This window comes from Thunnus albacares, chromosome 3 (assembly GCF_914725855.1).
Source record: "Thunnus albacares chromosome 3, fThuAlb1.1, whole genome shotgun sequence".
In the NCBI taxonomy this organism is placed as follows: Eukaryota; Metazoa; Chordata; class Actinopteri; order Scombriformes; family Scombridae; genus Thunnus; species Thunnus albacares.
The window spans coordinates 28,467,915-28,483,931 of NC_058108.1; the positions used below are offsets into that span (position 1 = coordinate 28,467,915).

Genomic DNA, 16,017 nt, shown 5'->3' on the forward strand with positions numbered 1-16,017 from the left:
CATGATTTGACAGCCTTTATTAGCATGAGAAAGTCACACAAACATATATCTCTAATGGTACTCACAACAATTTTGACACATGAATTCAGAAAATAATCAACAGTTACTGACTGTATATAACGAATGCACAGTCTGTGATTTAAATGTGACCCCAGCACCAAAATTTAAAACTACTAAGGAATATTATCCCTCCCAAAGTTTTTTTAATGGTTTCATACATTCAATTGAGTAACACATACAATGCTAATTATCCATTTATAAGCCAAACACTTCTAATGTACATGTAAATGCACTTATACCTCTAATGTAAAATAGAAACTGAATAGTTTACTTATAACCTGTGAATGAGAATACCGTAGACCCGTCTAATTTATTGCATTTAAAGAAAGTAATGTAAATATCTGATGTCACACTTGATTAAAGAAAAACCAGCAAGATTTGCATAGAATATGCCACCCAATGCATTTCTCACAATGGAATTGGTTTGTACTGGTTACACCTGTTTCCGGTCAGGTGACGGTTGCAGGTCAGAGTGTACCGGATCTCGACACCACCTCTACTGGCTGAGCAGGTGAATCTGTGTGTCCCCTGGCTCAGCTCCCTCTCACATGATCCCAGGAGGTCGTCCCAGTACCAGTCCTCATCCCAGACCTTGATCTTCAGTTGCAAGTGTGTGTCCACCTTTATAAAAAAAAGATAGTAAAAGTAATATAATTAAATAATATTCAAAAATTTTACATACCACTGAATTGTTGAGTTTGATACATCACACGGTCTGTTTGGTCAACTTTGTACTAACAAAATGAGTGTTATATATTTGGTGTATTCATTAAGGTATTTCTTTAGTTCCGCTTGTCCACTTGGTTGATTAGTTTTCACAGCTAATCACATCAAACCACAGCAGACATCTTTCATAAGCCGGAATATAAAAAGTAGTTGATGGATGACAAAAAGGAGAAGCAGCCGCATTAATTGTTTAGACTTTAGATTTTGATATGGCTTTTGTTTTGCCTAAAGTTTTTTTGTGTTTTTCCCACATATATCACAAAGGTAATATTACATATTACATACTTTAAGTACTGTATTTCAGAAAAAAACAAGTATAATGTAATTCAACTCTGTGGAGCACAGTCTTTATTGTTAGTATTCTTGTAAAGCTCATTTCAAAACCTGTTTTTGACTACTAAATTACACAGAATGGAAGAAACGGTAGCATCAATGGACTGCTTAAAGAAAAAGTGAACAGTCCAAATCTTTATATAACTCCCTGCAAAATAGCAAGTAATAGTAATATTAAAAGTACATTTTGGAAATGTCGAACTAAGGACAGAGTCAGGCTAGATGTTTATTGTACAGCCATGAGAGTGGTATCAATTTTCTCAACTAACTCTCAACAAGAAAGCAAATAAGCATATTTCCCACAATGCCAAACTATTCCTTTAAAAATTACTTCGGACATCAGCTGTTTTTGGGATTGAAGTGATATCTTTTTCTCTAAGATATGGACTTTTTAACTAATCTGTAAAAAGAAGATTAGTATTGACCTCGCCCAGATAATATCGATCATTCCAGCGAGGGTAGTTTGACCTGATCATACGAGTTTTGTGGTAGATGGAGCCGTACCGCATTGTGGCATACCTGCAAATTGGAAAAAACATAGAAAAGCAAACAACTGTATCAGTATTTGTGTTTGATGCGTCATGTTTATTGTGCCTTCCTTCTGGATTTTGTCTTGTTCTCTACGCACCCCTCAGTCTGGCCCCAATAATCTCCTTTCAGACCCCAGGCTCGGACGATGGTCACCGCCAGTGTTCCTTTCCAGGCCTGTTGAGGACAGCAGTCGGGAGCCAGGTTGGGAATGCGCCACCCACAATATGGTTCTTTGGGTGAGTTAGGCACTGCGTTGTCTTCTAAGTACTGCTCTGTGGCAGCCTTCAGTCCATTCCTTTTTGTCCCGTTTGGCACCAACTCATACATTGGTCTTAGGGAATACCGGACAACATCAGGGCGGTCTTTGAGGGTTTTCAGCCAATTTTTGTAGCCCAGGGAGTCGTTACGGATGAGAGAAAACTCACCCACCCAACCGGTGCCTCCCAACACCTCTGTGTAATGTTGGTGGAGACCAGAACTGTATGAAGTGGAGACATCCTGGTTCTGTAGGATTGTGTTGCAGGACCTCAGGTTAACAGGCAGTTTGATCCCAAGGCCTACATTGAGACCAGCTGATAAGCAGTTGTGCGCCTATATGAAAGGAGGTTATTTAAGATGTTATTTTTGGTACAGAGTGTATGTACATTTACTGCCTTCAATAGATGAGTGATACACATACCTGTTTTGAGGAGAGGCCATTCAGTCTGGACAAACAGGTACGTGTAGCTGTGACTCGCCTGAATCTCCCCCCAAGATAAACCTGAAATTACATACAATAGAATGCTGTTGAGACAAAAAATATTGTATCATTTTATATAGAATATTTTGTCATTTATTCCTGTGAAATAAGTGGTGTGTATGTTTTAACCCGGCGGATATAATGTGTTCCATAGATCCCTATGAGACGACTGTACTGGGCCCTGGTTGAGGAGCTGTAGTAATTGGGCAGTCTTGCCAAATCATTGCGGAACTCGGAGCTGAGGGGTGGTCTGCTTGACACACGGTAACTAAATACAAGAAGACAGCATAGTAAATCAACTGTGTGTGCAAACATAGCTGAAAAATCTGACATTCTGTGGGGATGCAGGGGTCTTCATACATTACCTGTAATGGCTACATGTGGTCCTGTGTATGCTGAAGCTGTAGCGGTCCTCTTTGCTCCTGGCTGTAGCAAAGTTATACGCAGTGGAACGTGTTCCCCCCACCTCCAGGCTGACATACTTCGTCAAATCTAGTCCAGACTGATAGAAAAGAGACCATGAGCTGCTCTTTGCTCCATTGTAGTAACCATGATGCAATTCAGCCAAATCACAGAAACGCTTATTTTTAGAAGTTCTCAAAACAATAAAAGATTTCTTTTTAAAAAGTCCACAGTAACATGCCTTTCCCAAAACAATGTCTTTGTCTTATAATTACCAGATCTCATTGTAAACATTTTCCACTGGGTACTATGCTGTTGAGTTTTTAGCCACACTAGCAATGTGGCTCCAGTGATGGCAAAGCCAGTCAGTTGGTCAGTCCTTCATTTTGGTCCAGACATAAATATCTAATAACTATTGGATGGTTGACCATGAAATTTGGCAAAGACATTCATGGTTTCATCTCATAGGATGAATCCTAACGACTTTGATGACTTTTCCTCTTATGCCACCATGATGTTGACATTTGTGGTTTCAGTGAAATGTCTTGACAATGTTTGGATGGATCACCATGAAATTTGATAAAGATGTTCATGTTCACGATGAACTATAATAACTTTGGTGATCCATTTATTTTATAGCAGCATCATGTCAATATTTGCATTTTTCCAATATTTTGGTTCATCAAACACCTGCAATACTATTGACATGTCCAGCAGCTTCAGATGTACTTTGTACTAATGCTAATTAGCAAATGTTTGCATGCTAACGTGCTAAACAAATATGGTGATCATGGTAAATATTATACTTGTGTGACATAGCCATATTAACATTGTCTTTGTTAGCATGTTAGCATGCATAAGTTTGCATTTGACTGTAGAGTATTAGTCTGGTTTAGATTTAGGTTTTTGGTGCATTGAGCAGCACAAAAGAAATTTCATTTCCCCAAATTGTATACAGGTTGACAGCAAAGGTTTAGAGAACCAAAGAACCAATATACTTTTCATATAAAATATGGGAGGTACTATGCAAATCCTGTATGCTAAGCATTAAGAAGTTAAGTTCATCAAAAGTGCATAAATCTTACTGTAAGTCAGGCTAAAAATATATATACATACTGTATATAATTAATAATAGTACAGTGCATTTCTCTCAACAGTAGCCTTGAAATGTTTCCTACCTTCCAGTCCACGCTGTCCTGGTTGGTGTATGTTTTAAGCAGTGAGCTGTGGACACATAAAATACGCACCATGAAAACGGTTTAATTTCCGCAAAACATTTAACTGTATTTTTCAACAGACAACACAAAAGGAAGTTATTAAATACTTCACATCAATCAATTTAATTAATGGAGCCAATTAAAGATTAGAAAGAGACCGGCTGTGTGAGTCTGTGCATAATTCTCAGAATTATAAATGCGAATGAAAGGAGAATGACACTCATTTTTAAGATTTTATATGTGTTAGTAAATTTCAGTCAGTGTCTGTGAGTTTTCACCACTCTTTCCTAGAGCTGACACAGAAAACATTTGATGTTGTGATGTAAAATCAGAGCCTGAAATATAAACAATGACCAGGGAGCTGACGTTTGGAGCTAAATGATTTTGAGTTGAGTTGTCATGACAGCATAAAGATAATTTGTCCCATAGCTGCTAACATTAAGAATTTGGATGCCAGATGTTAAATTAACTCTCAAATCAGATTTAAACATTTTTGACCAATTATTTCAAAGCTCAGTTATCTTGCTTTTTAGATTTTCTAAAGACTGATGGATTTTAAGAAGTACTGACTGATCCGTCTTGAGATACTGGACTACAACACTATCAGTGATTATGATTCTATATCACAGAATACCTGATGGAGGTGTGTTCACTTCCATACAGATGAAAATTGCAGTGGCTGGATGGGCGCCAGTCCACTGCAGAGACTGGCAGCTGAAAATGAAAGTGAGAACACCTCAGTTACCATGTTAACAATATGTGTGTGCCAAAGTGTTAAAATTGCTGTCGAATATGTGAGTCTGTGTTTCTGCTTTTCTGATTTAAATTACTTTCTGCAGCTTGTTGCCTTGAAGGGGGTTGGAGCAGAGAGTACAAGTTCCATTTGGAGAGAGGTAGGTCTTCACGTCAACCATGTAGGCTCCTTTTCGCTGCAGGGTGACCACATCAAAGCCCTCTCCCACCAGGTTGTGGCCTGGCACAAAGGGAGCGGACATACACTGGCTGCTGTTCCCAGTCTGACAGGAGAGGACAGAGGAGGGGTACGAGAGAAAGAGGAGGAGGCTCAGGCAGAGAGGGGGTAGTGTTGAAAAGGAGAGCATGGTTGGAGTCAAGGAGACACTGAAATAGTTCAGGGAAAAACAGAGAGTAGAAAAGGAAATCATTGAGTATCATTTCAGCTGTAATGTAACTGTCAATGAAGTTAATGAAGTTTACAAAAACTGCAAACAGGCTTTGTGATTATTTCCATTTGAACTTTCATCATCCTGTATGGGGATAAAACTTTCAGTTCACAGTTTAATAGTATTTAAAAATACAAATGATAAGCCGAAGTGTTGGATGTTTATATATTTTCATATATATTTATTATATCATTTTCTCTGCCTTTTTCTTTCACTGTTATGCTCTAGAAGTCTGTGATTTGTCTAACCCTCTCTATTCATCTGCATTTTTTTTTTAAAGACTTTTAAAAAAAGGCATTTTAATCTATATGGTATGATATGGTAAGCAGAGTAATAATATGGTGAGATACAGCAAGCAATGTGCAGTATGATATTTTGGCTGAAAGTGAGGGTTAATGAACATGATGTTAAGTCAAAACAAGAAGTGCACATTTAGTAGGAATGCTAAGGAATGATGATTGCAGCCACAGCTATTAATCATCAGTTGCATAGTACATGTAACTCAAAGTAACATAAAAGAATCAGTAATAATAATAATAAATAAATAATAATAAAAATACTGTAAATGGTCACCTCATTTAAAAAAGTAAATAATAGAATAATTAAGCTGTAAACTTTGTTTTCTTACGGTAAGAATGCTAGAAGTATGAATATTTTCATAAACTATATAAGCAAATGTAAATCTACTTTGTGCATTCTTGCAATTAAGTCTAAAAACAAAACAAAACAAACGAACAAAACAAACGAACAAAAACATATTTTTTGTGTAATTTGGGTAAAAAGATCCTTTAAATTTTTATTATCTACATCATTCATTAAAAACAAGATTACCTGTTCAGGCCTCAGCTGGGTTTCTCAAATACGGTGTGAATCCCTCAAGTAGGATGGAGATGAGGAGTGTGTCAGCTGAGGATGCAGTGACACTGTCAAGTCTGCAGGTAAGAGCACTTTTATACAGGTCATGTTAAGGAAATAGCGTGTGTTATTATTATCAAACAGGGAGTAGTTCTTGATACTGCGCATGGCAAGAGTACAACAAAACAAATTAGACAACAGGTCAAACCACATCTTACATTTTGAAGAAATTGGCTGCAAAAATCCTGCTTTCCTATAATCCTTTGAACTTGACAAGCTTGAGTGATGACATTTTTCATCATTGAAATCAAGTAATTAAATAAGTCAGTAAAGTTCATTTATATAACACCTTTCACAGACACCTGTCACAGGGTGCTTCACAGTCAAATAAATAAAACAAAGATAAACAAAAGATAGAACAGACATAAAACACAAGTTAAACCATAAAATACCACATGCTACCTAAATGCCTGTCTGAACAGAGTCCACAGAGTCCAGAGACCTCAGACTTATTGGGAGACTATTCCAAAGCTTAGGTGCTACCGACTATTTCAATTTTTTTACCTCCAAAATTATAAATCGTATTGTCTTCAAGTTTTGAAATGCATTTGAATCTCAAGTTATAAAAATATGACATATTCATAACATACTCATTCCAGATTTTTATTGGAAAAATCTTTTAGCATAAACGTAGATAACAGACCATAACATTGAAAGATATCTATTCGATTTGATTGATCTGACGACTGAAGCTTCATATTAGCTTCAAATAAACTTTTAAATCCATTTTTGCACAGAAGAAGGCTTGTGGATTTGGCTCCCATCACTTACATTGAAAGTGCATTATGAAGGGATCTTCTAATGGTCAGTATGAACAGGAGGAATGATTATGCCAAGAAAAACGTGTTTCAGTGTTCATTTGGACACCTGACTGTTGTTTTAGGACAAACTTGGAAAACTGTGAAATAAACTGAAATTCCTGACCCTGAAACTCATTTAAAAGTGTTTTTCTGAATGGTTCTTATTGGTTCTGATATGTGTAGTGCAGCTTATTAACTTAAGCAGCAGTTCGATTTTCTGGAACATCTTTGTGGTTGGGAGTTTGCATGTATTTGATGCCCTTTGAGGAACATTGATTGACATTTTCATTGATAAAAGAGAGGAGACAATGAGTAAGCAGAGTAATAGGCTCAGATTCAAAGCCCAGAGATGACTTGTCTGCAAGTATCTGGAGTCCAGATTACTAAAAACAAGTGACCAGATTCAAAACCCGGGAGTAACCATGGATAGTGAACTCAGCTTTTAACAGCATCACCAAAGTTGCCTTTTTCCAACAGAAAAACATTTCCAGAATCAGAGGCTTTCTTTCTTAATCTGACTCAGAGAAACTCATGTATGCATTTGTCATGAGCAGGCTGGATTATTGCAACTCTCTGTTTATGGGTCTTTCAAACAAAAAAATCCAGAGTAATAGGCTCAGATTCATTCCAATATCCAGACAATAGCGTAATCTCCTTGACCCCCACCATCTGCTGGTTCCTTTTTTTTTGACGGTTCTTTAAAAGTACCACCCCACAGGGGTGTCACAGGCCTGTTTTGACAGATGGTTCATGTAAGACTAACATGAATTCCCTTTCGCTTTCCCTTCACTTGAAACAATAAAACAGTCAAACAGGTTGTACACCATCTTTCTTGTCACACTAAATCACTCTTGTGTTAATCCTCTGACATTTCTTCTGATACAATATGCTTTATTACTGTTTATCCACCTGAGTCAGAGTTAAATGTAGATAATATTTATATTTTCTTTTGATCTACCTGCAGGTTATACTGCCTGGTGATGCAAGAAAAAAAGTTGTTAATTTCAAGTGGTTGCACACACTTGAAGCACATTCAGCTGCATGTTTGTTGCCATGACTATCATCTTTGAGATTCTGTTGGGAACTGGCTGACACAATTCACAGCTCTCAATCGTAAGTAACAAATAAACTTCCATTAATCTTTTTTTTTTTTTACACGGGTCATTAATTGGATAGTTATTATAAGACAGACAGATGAGATGATAAAACTCCCATTTTTACTCATTTATTACTCCCCATATAACTGACACTCAATTGTTACGAAGTTACTAAATAGTGAGCAGTAAATTGACATTTAATCATCATCTTACTGATCTTCACTTTGTATCATCACTCACAGTGGCAGAGTCGCAAAACAGTAATTGCGGTGCAATGCATTGTGGGATCGTTAGCAGAAACTACTTTTTTCATTCCATTGTGAAATTTTTTGAGGGCTCAATTTCGTGAATTAATGTACAAACTGAAAATTCAGACACTCAAATTAAATGGCGGAGGGTAAATATAGTGCACCATATAAATCTGTATAAGTTACTTGTGTTGTACCTGTTACTGTTAGATTAAAAAAGAAGCACAGTACATGAGAAAGAAAGAAAGACAGACAGAACAAACACAGAACCATCTGAGAAGTCGTCCTTGGAAACTGTTTGGAAAAGGGTAGGCACTTTCAAAAGATACTTGGGAGGTGATCGGATGAACCGTCTATCACCATCTACCATGCGAGGCAGCTGGATTCACGAGATCATGTAAGAATCCTTATAGGATGCTAATTGGTCCAAACCATTATTGGTCCGCACAAAAGCGAACAACTTGAAGCCCGAAAAGATGAATTCTTATGTGATCCTTGATGTTGTGATCTCGAGAATCCAGCTGCCTGCCAAAAGTAGCATATTATTTTTTACACACACAAACACACACAGTTGTCATTTTCTAAGCAATCTATCAAGGACCAGATTAATGCGAAAACATACAGTGGAAAATTAAAAGTGTATGTGCTTGTTGGAGTATGTTTGTGTGTGTGTGTGTGTGTGTGTGTGTGTGTGTGTGGGTGTGGGTGTGTGTGTTTGAACAAAACACGAGGCGCAATTTTTCATGACATCGTAGCAACAACACAAAAAACAAGATAAGCTGTGTTATTGTTCTCTTTCTAAAGGACTTCTTCATTCCACAAATGGAATGTAACACAGATTCCAGTGGTACATGCCAGCTGCATCTCTGTCAAAAGCTTGTTTCATTTAACCTTTAAAGCTGGTATTTGCTATGGGCATTTCACTGTTTTCCTTTCTGTGAAACGCCAGAGCAGACAAAGATGTTAAAGTACAATCAGTTTTGATTCTGATACAATTGTTCTCTACTGTTTCACATTCAGTTTATCTCCACTTGATTTCAAGACCAACATAATTATTTTAAGATGTAAAGATAAGTCACTATGTGAATTTACCTGTAATTTATATGGTCAAATGATTTATTGAACCCCAAACAGATAAGAAATATTGTGTTTCAATGGTAGGAAAATAAATGTATAAGCCCTCAGTCATTTATTACCTGTTAAACTGATCAGCTATCATGCTTGATTAAAGTAAAGCAAGTGGCAAGTTGTGAATAGCATGGCCCTAGAATGCATTTCTCACTGTGGAGATGGTTTGTAATGATTACACTTGTCTCCAATGAGGTGAGGGTCGCAGGTCAGGGTGTACTGGACCTCGAAGCCACCGTTCTTGGCGCCGCCTCCCGGGGCTGGACAGGTGAAGGTGTGTGTCCCCTGGATCAGGTATTTCACACATGATCCTAGAATGTCGTCATTGCTGTATGTGTCCTCATCCCAGACCTCAACCTTCAAACCCAAGTTTGTATCCACCTTTATGAAAATAAATTAAAAATTAAAAATACAATTACAATCTTACAATCAATTTAATTCACAGTGTTTGTACACATTATTGTGATCATAATACTCTATGAATCTAGCATTGCACTTGTAAAACATTGTCTGGCTCACAATTGACAGTTTAAATAAGGATAAAAATTGATGCAGCAGAACCAGAGATATTGTCTTTTGAATTCCATGCATTTGTCTAAACCTGATGCTTACATTACCCACAATGCAACTCAGTTCATTCAACATTACAGATTTTGTTGTGTTATGCTAGTAGCAGCTAATGTAGCCTGGAGCTGCTAACCTCAACCTCAACCTCACTTCTTTCTAACACCATAACCCCCCCCAAACTTCAGCCCCAAACGAAGTGACATTATTTAGGGCAATTTATCAGACTGTGCAGCTTTTTTCACATGATACAGTAGTTCTCGCTAACACCTGTAAACAGAAGTACTGAGAAGATTTACTGACCTTGCCCAGATCATAACGAGCATTCCATCTAGGGTTGTCGTTTGACCAGATCATATGAGTCCTGTGGTAGATGGAACCATACCACATCTTGGCATACCTGAGAATTAGAGAAAACATGGAAAAGTAAATAATTAAGTAATGTTTGAGTTTGATATATGTCATATTTGAAGTGCCAGCCTAAAGACTGTGTGTGACAGTTCTAATAAAATCTTGGTTGCAATCTGTGTCAAACTCTACAACATCAATTTGAGGCATGTCATATTGTGTGATTAATGCGTGGTTATTGCCCCCATCATTTTGGTTTGTGTAAATGTTTGGGATGGTTTGTAGATGAGGGTTGTAGCAGCAGCATTGTGAGAATTTAGAGCAAAATTCCAGACTTCTGTCAGAATTTTGCCTCAGGCTGCAGTGTATTCTATTCTGATGCTCGCTCTCTCACTTAACCACTCACTCGCTTATGTATTGCCTTATTTCTTAAAAGGACTTACGCTACCTTGAGTTTCCCAGGCAACGACACAGACGTTGACTTGCGTTTCAAAACAGCACTGCTCAGAGGCTCCCAAACGCTATTGATTTCTGAACGAATGGATATTTGGCGTTATTTTCGGCATTTAAAGAAGTAGTTTTTGGCCTGGCAGGGGTTCTCGCCAGGCCTGTACTATTATGGGGGAAACACTGGGCTGTCTTTAGTCGAGCACCATTTTGGATTGACGACCAAAGCTTTGATCAAGTTTCTCTCACGATTGTCAACTTTCATGTCAGACAACACTGCATAGTGTTACACAGTGGGACTTTACGCACCCTTCAGTTGTGCCAGTTGGATCTCCTTTCAGACCCCAGGCTTGGACGATGGTCACCACCAGTGTTCCTTTCCAGGCCCGTTGAGGACAGCAGTTGGGAGCCAGGTTGGGAATGCGCCACCCACAATCTGGTTCTTTGGGTGAGTTAGGCACAGCGTTGTCTGCTAAGTACTGCTCAATGGCAGCCTTCATCCCGGCCCTCTGCGTCTCATTTGGCACCAACTCGTACACTGGTCTGAGGGAATACTCAACAATATCTGGCTGGTCCTTGAGGGTTTTCAGCCAGTTCTCATAGCCCAGGGAGTCATTATGAGAGAGTGAAAACTCCCCTGACCAAAAAGTGCCTCCTACCACCTCTGTTTGATGTTGGTGGAGACTAGAGCTGTATGAGTTGGACAAGTCCTGGTTCTGTAGAACACTGGTGCAAAACTTTTGGTTACTGGATACTGTCACCTTCCCCAGGCCTACAGAGACACCAAGTGATAAGCAGGAGTGCACCTGGAGGACAGGAGGAGAAATAACATGTTTTTATGGCCAATGGTCGACAGTGCTCCCCATCACCATCATCAAAATATCAAATGAGGGAATATCTTTTCGAAGAATAGCGTTCATCCCTCCAGTAAATGACACACTATTGGAGATATCATGGAGTTTGGTGTAGCAGCATATAAATGATTTACATCGTTTGTTTGAATGTGCTCAACTCAAAAATCTTATCTTTCTTTCAAGACAGTGTAACGTGTGAAAGTGTGCATATGGAGTGTGTGTACAAATTCAGCAATTTAGTTAATGTGTACTGACGTGTACTACTAACCTCATCTGAGGAGAGCCCATTCAGTGTGGACAAACAGCTACGTGCAGCTGTGACTCGCCTGAGTCGTCCCCCAAGATTAACCTGAACGAAGTACAATGTTGTTGAGACAAATTTTTTTTTTTTTTTAATTTGCGAAATAAGGAAATAAGAATGATGAATGTGTGTGTGTGTTTTAACCTGGCGGATATAGTGTGTGCTGTAGGTATTTATGAGTTCACTGTACTGAGCCCTGGTATAGGAGTCATAGGAACTTGACAGCCTTGCCAAATCCTTACTGAACTCAGGGCTGAGGGGTGGTGTGCTTGACACACGGTAACTAGACTCAGAGACACACTGGTAATTTATCTGTGTATATAAACATAACTGAAGAATCAACAATTCTATGGTGATGCAGGGGTCTTCACACCTTACCTGTAATGGCTACAGGTGACCCTGTGTGTACTAAAGAAGTAGCGGTCCTCTTGTGTCCTTGCTGTAGCAAAGTTATACGCAGACGAACGTGTTCCCCCTATATCCAGGTTGGCTGAAACAAACTTATCTAAATCCAGGCCAAACTGATGAAAACAAAAGATCATAATCTGTTTATTCTGTTTTGTTCCAACTATAATCACCATCATGTAGTATATTAAATATAACCATTGATTTATAAAACCATTATTTATTTGAAAATACCTAATATACCTTAATAAAAATACCTTAATTTAACATAGTGTTCTGGAAGCATTAAGGACAGCAAATTGAAAAGAACATTATGTGCACCTTATTTAGGCAGAATGGTGCTTCAAAATCTAATATCAGCTCTGCAGTCACTGCAGAAGTGAAATGTTTCCTACCTTCCAGTCATTACTGTCCTGGTAGGTGTATGTGTTAATCAGTGAGCTGTGGACACAATTTACAGGAAAGAATCATCATTAAAACTCCTTCATTACAAAATCAATTTTTTCAGGATGTCAAAATTTATATTCACAAATGAAAAGAAAATTGGCATTGAATAGTTTGATTTTCAATTGTAATACGTGATAAATGTCAACAATTTAGGTCATGGAATACAGTGGCTGCATGAGTCTGTGTGGTTAGATGGTAATCACAAACACTCAAATGCCTATTAAAGGAGAATGACTCCCATTTTTGAGTACATTTCAGGTTGTGTCACTTTGATGCCAGATTTCATGCGGAGACACTGATTGGATGAAAAAATAAATCACATAAGGGGAGAAACCCCAAAAGGCTCAGTTCAGTAAACACTGGCACAAATAAATATTTACTGACCTGCCTTGAGGCACAGGAATGACAATTAAAATGTGAAAATGAATGATATAATCCTTTCAGTGATCATGATGCTGTGTAATACAATACCTAACGGATGTGTGTGCACTGCTGTAGAGGTCAGTATTGCATCTGCTGAATGCACGCCAGTCCACTACAGAGACTGGCAGCTGAAAATTAAGATGAGAAAAGCATGATTAGCATCTGCACAGGAAGTCTGTGCAATTCTTTAAGTTGCTGCAGAAGTCTGTGTTTGCGCCTTTCTGATCTAAATTACTTTCTGCAGCCTGTCGCCTTGAATAGGGTTGGAGCAGAGGGTACAGGTGTCACTTGGAGTTAGGTAGGTCCTCACATCAACCAAATAAGCTCCTTTTCGCCGCAGGGTGACCACATCAAAGCCCTCTCCCACCAGGTTGTGGCCTGGCACAAAGGGAGCAGACTCACACTGGCTGTAGTTCCCAATCCGACAGGAGAGAACAGGGGAGTGGTACAAAACAAAGAGGAGGAAACTAAGGTAGAGAGGGGGTGAGGATGAAATGGAGAGCATGGCTGGAGGCAAAGAGACACTGAAATGTTTCAGAGAAAGACAGAGACAGTGGAAAAGGAAATCAGTGAGTGTCATTTCAGCTACACAATTATTAATGACTGCAACAAGAACTACAAACATTAGTTTCTTTATTACCCTGTTGCAGGATGAAAACATAATTTTACCTCTATGTATCTGTGTATTAAGTTTGCTATGATGTCTTAACAATTTATCAAACTGTGGACCTTGTTTCATAACTCTTGCCTGTCTTGCATCTGCTAGGAGCTGATTAGGTGGTCTTTGCTGCTATCAGCTGTCACTGTCATGTACACCTTGTTTTTCATGTCGTATTTGATGTGTTAAGCACCACAAGTGAAAATCCATTCACCTCTACTGTGTCAGGAAATCACATAAAACATTTGATGACATCTGAGGCTACTCCACCTGCTAATGCAGACTGTGAGATAAAGTTGAAAACTCTAAATAAGATAGTAAGTGATTATTTTGTCAAAACTAAATCAAATTAAAATAAATCTGCATGAGTAAATACCACTGTAGGTGAGTAATATCATTTATTTTGTAATTTGGGTGAGCTGACCCTTTAAATGTTTATCATGCACGTTTATTTTTTGTTTATGTTCATGTTTATGATTACCTCTTCAGGTATCAACAGGGTTTCTCAATGTTTCTCTTTTGTGTGTCTCAGTCAGTCCCAGGATGTTGTGATTGTCAAGTCTGCAGGTAACAGCAAACATTGAGGTCATATTTACTATATAATAGCCTAACAAATAGTGGAATCGCAGAAACAAACAACTAATTTCAAGATTTATTGGAAAAGCATGATGTTAAAGAACATTTCCCTGAAATAAGCTGCAATGATGCCTTCCCATAAGTCTTTGAATTTATGTCGCGCTTGACTGGTGTTACAGGTACTGGTCTGCAGCACCCATAAGCAGTTATATGTATCCTGAAATACAGGACAGAAATAAGGCAGAGAGACATGGCTTGTTGCTGTTGAATTGTCCACAGTTGTGTTTATTTACATCTCATTCACTGTATAGTGTGCATTGCCCTTTTCTTCATTTAACCAGTCTTTACTATCACTGGACATTCATTGTCTCACTAGACATATTTTCTGTGTTTATACAACATGTACAAAAATGAAATGTCAAACTCTATACAAACACATTTTCTCTCTGTGTTACTTTCATATCTATACATTCATAGTTCCAAATAAGTTTTGGCTACAGACACACAGATACTACCAACTATCAGGCGGGCTTACACATAACAGTGCTAATAACCGAACATCTGAACATCAAATTCATACACTAATACTGTTCCCAACACCGTTTTTAACAGATTTTAAAATTATTATACATCTTAAACATCACAAATCATTTATGGAGTCAACCAGTATGTAAAATCAACCAAAATAGTGGAGATATGTGGCCCAAACTAACATTTCAGGATTAGCATGTCCATTAACAGGAAGATGTGTGTGCGCCTGACGCCATTGTTGTTATTCTTGGAGGTTACTACTTTTGTAGCAATGGGACAAACAAACTCTCACTGCCTGTTTCACTCTCATACTTAAACTGAAATTATCTCTTAGCATTAGCTGACAAACTACAACAATTTCTGTAAGTTTTTGACACATTACTAACCTGAATACAGGACAGAAACGTGAGACAGAGAGACATGGCTTGTAGCTGTCCACAGTTGTGAGGAGGAGACAGCTGTGTATGCTCCTTACTACAGTCACTGTGGCAAACCACGGTCTCAAAGTGCCACCTATTGTCACAAAACTGCTATAGCAGACCAATTATCCTGATTTAAACTAAATTAATTTTTTTTTAAGAAAAGGAAAAACAGTACACAAATAAAATAAATATCCTCTTTCAAACACACTAAAACCAAACAATTTCATTTATTTAGTGGGCACCACTTAGTGGGCACACACAAAATAAAAATGACTCCTGGCATTTCTCAAACTCTTTACCTCCGACTTTTAACCGTTCTTGACTCTTAACCTCCTTAATTTTCAAATCTTTATTTAACAGACAAACATTGTGAACGGAGTCTTTGTAGCTGATCCACAGTAAGTATATGACACGTGTGGGATGTGAGCATGGCATACATATAGGCGGAATGTATGGTACTAGTTGGTGTGGAGGTGAGGTGTGTCCCTCTTTGATTCTATTTTCTTCCTGTAACAGGATGGGATTTGGTAAGTATTCAGGCACAGCGTGACTTTCCTTCCTTGGAGATGCTGGAACAGCTGGGTCTTCTGCTGGTTCTCGGGTAGGTTCCCTCTGATGAATGGTGAGTTGCTCATGGTGGGTAACAGGTCTCTGCTCTGTTCTT

The 16,017-nt window shown here is 38.3% G+C and overlaps 2 protein-coding genes and 1 long non-coding RNA gene across 3 annotated transcripts in view; 1 reads left to right on the plus strand and 2 right to left on the minus strand.

Moving 5' to 3' along the window:
* LOC122979768 (perforin-1-like) lies at positions 1-6,823 on the minus strand. The gene is made up of 10 exons (XM_044347486.1): positions 6,021-6,823; positions 4,839-5,127; positions 4,643-4,722; positions 3,970-4,015; positions 2,755-2,891; positions 2,519-2,657; positions 2,330-2,410; positions 1,748-2,241; positions 1,545-1,638; positions 1-681 (listed from the first exon to the last, which is right to left on the minus strand). Exons 2-10 carry the CDS (start codon positions 5,106-5,108, stop codon positions 469-471), a joined length of 1,554 nt encoding a protein of 517 aa, XP_044203421.1. The 5' UTR covers positions 5,109-5,127; positions 6,021-6,823; the 3' UTR covers positions 1-468.
* Positions 1,799-16,017, plus strand: part of LOC122979770 — a 27,800-nt gene continuing 13,581 nt past the window's right edge. Inside the window, exons 1-2 of the long non-coding RNA XR_006402914.1 lie at positions 1,799-1,886; positions 2,544-2,653. This is a non-coding gene — a long non-coding RNA (uncharacterized LOC122979770). The remainder of the gene's footprint in view (positions 1,887-2,543; positions 2,654-16,017) is intronic.
* The window catches only part of LOC122979766 (perforin-1-like), a 15,063-nt gene continuing 7,159 nt past the window's right edge, over positions 8,114-16,017 (minus strand). The window contains exons 3-12 of the mRNA XM_044347484.1: positions 14,306-14,385; positions 13,402-13,690; positions 13,215-13,294; positions 12,692-12,737; positions 12,270-12,412; positions 12,036-12,174; positions 11,859-11,939; positions 11,046-11,542; positions 10,245-10,341; positions 8,114-9,758 (exon numbers count right to left, since the gene is read on the minus strand). Of these exons, the coding sequence (XP_044203419.1) occupies positions 9,528-9,758; positions 10,245-10,341; positions 11,046-11,542; positions 11,859-11,939; positions 12,036-12,174; positions 12,270-12,412; positions 12,692-12,737; positions 13,215-13,294; positions 13,402-13,671 (1,584 nt within the window). The 5' untranslated portion in view covers positions 13,672-13,690; positions 14,306-14,385 and the 3' untranslated portion in view covers positions 8,114-9,527. The remainder of the gene's footprint in view (positions 9,759-10,244; positions 10,342-11,045; positions 11,543-11,858; positions 11,940-12,035; positions 12,175-12,269; positions 12,413-12,691; positions 12,738-13,214; positions 13,295-13,401; positions 13,691-14,305; positions 14,386-16,017) is intronic.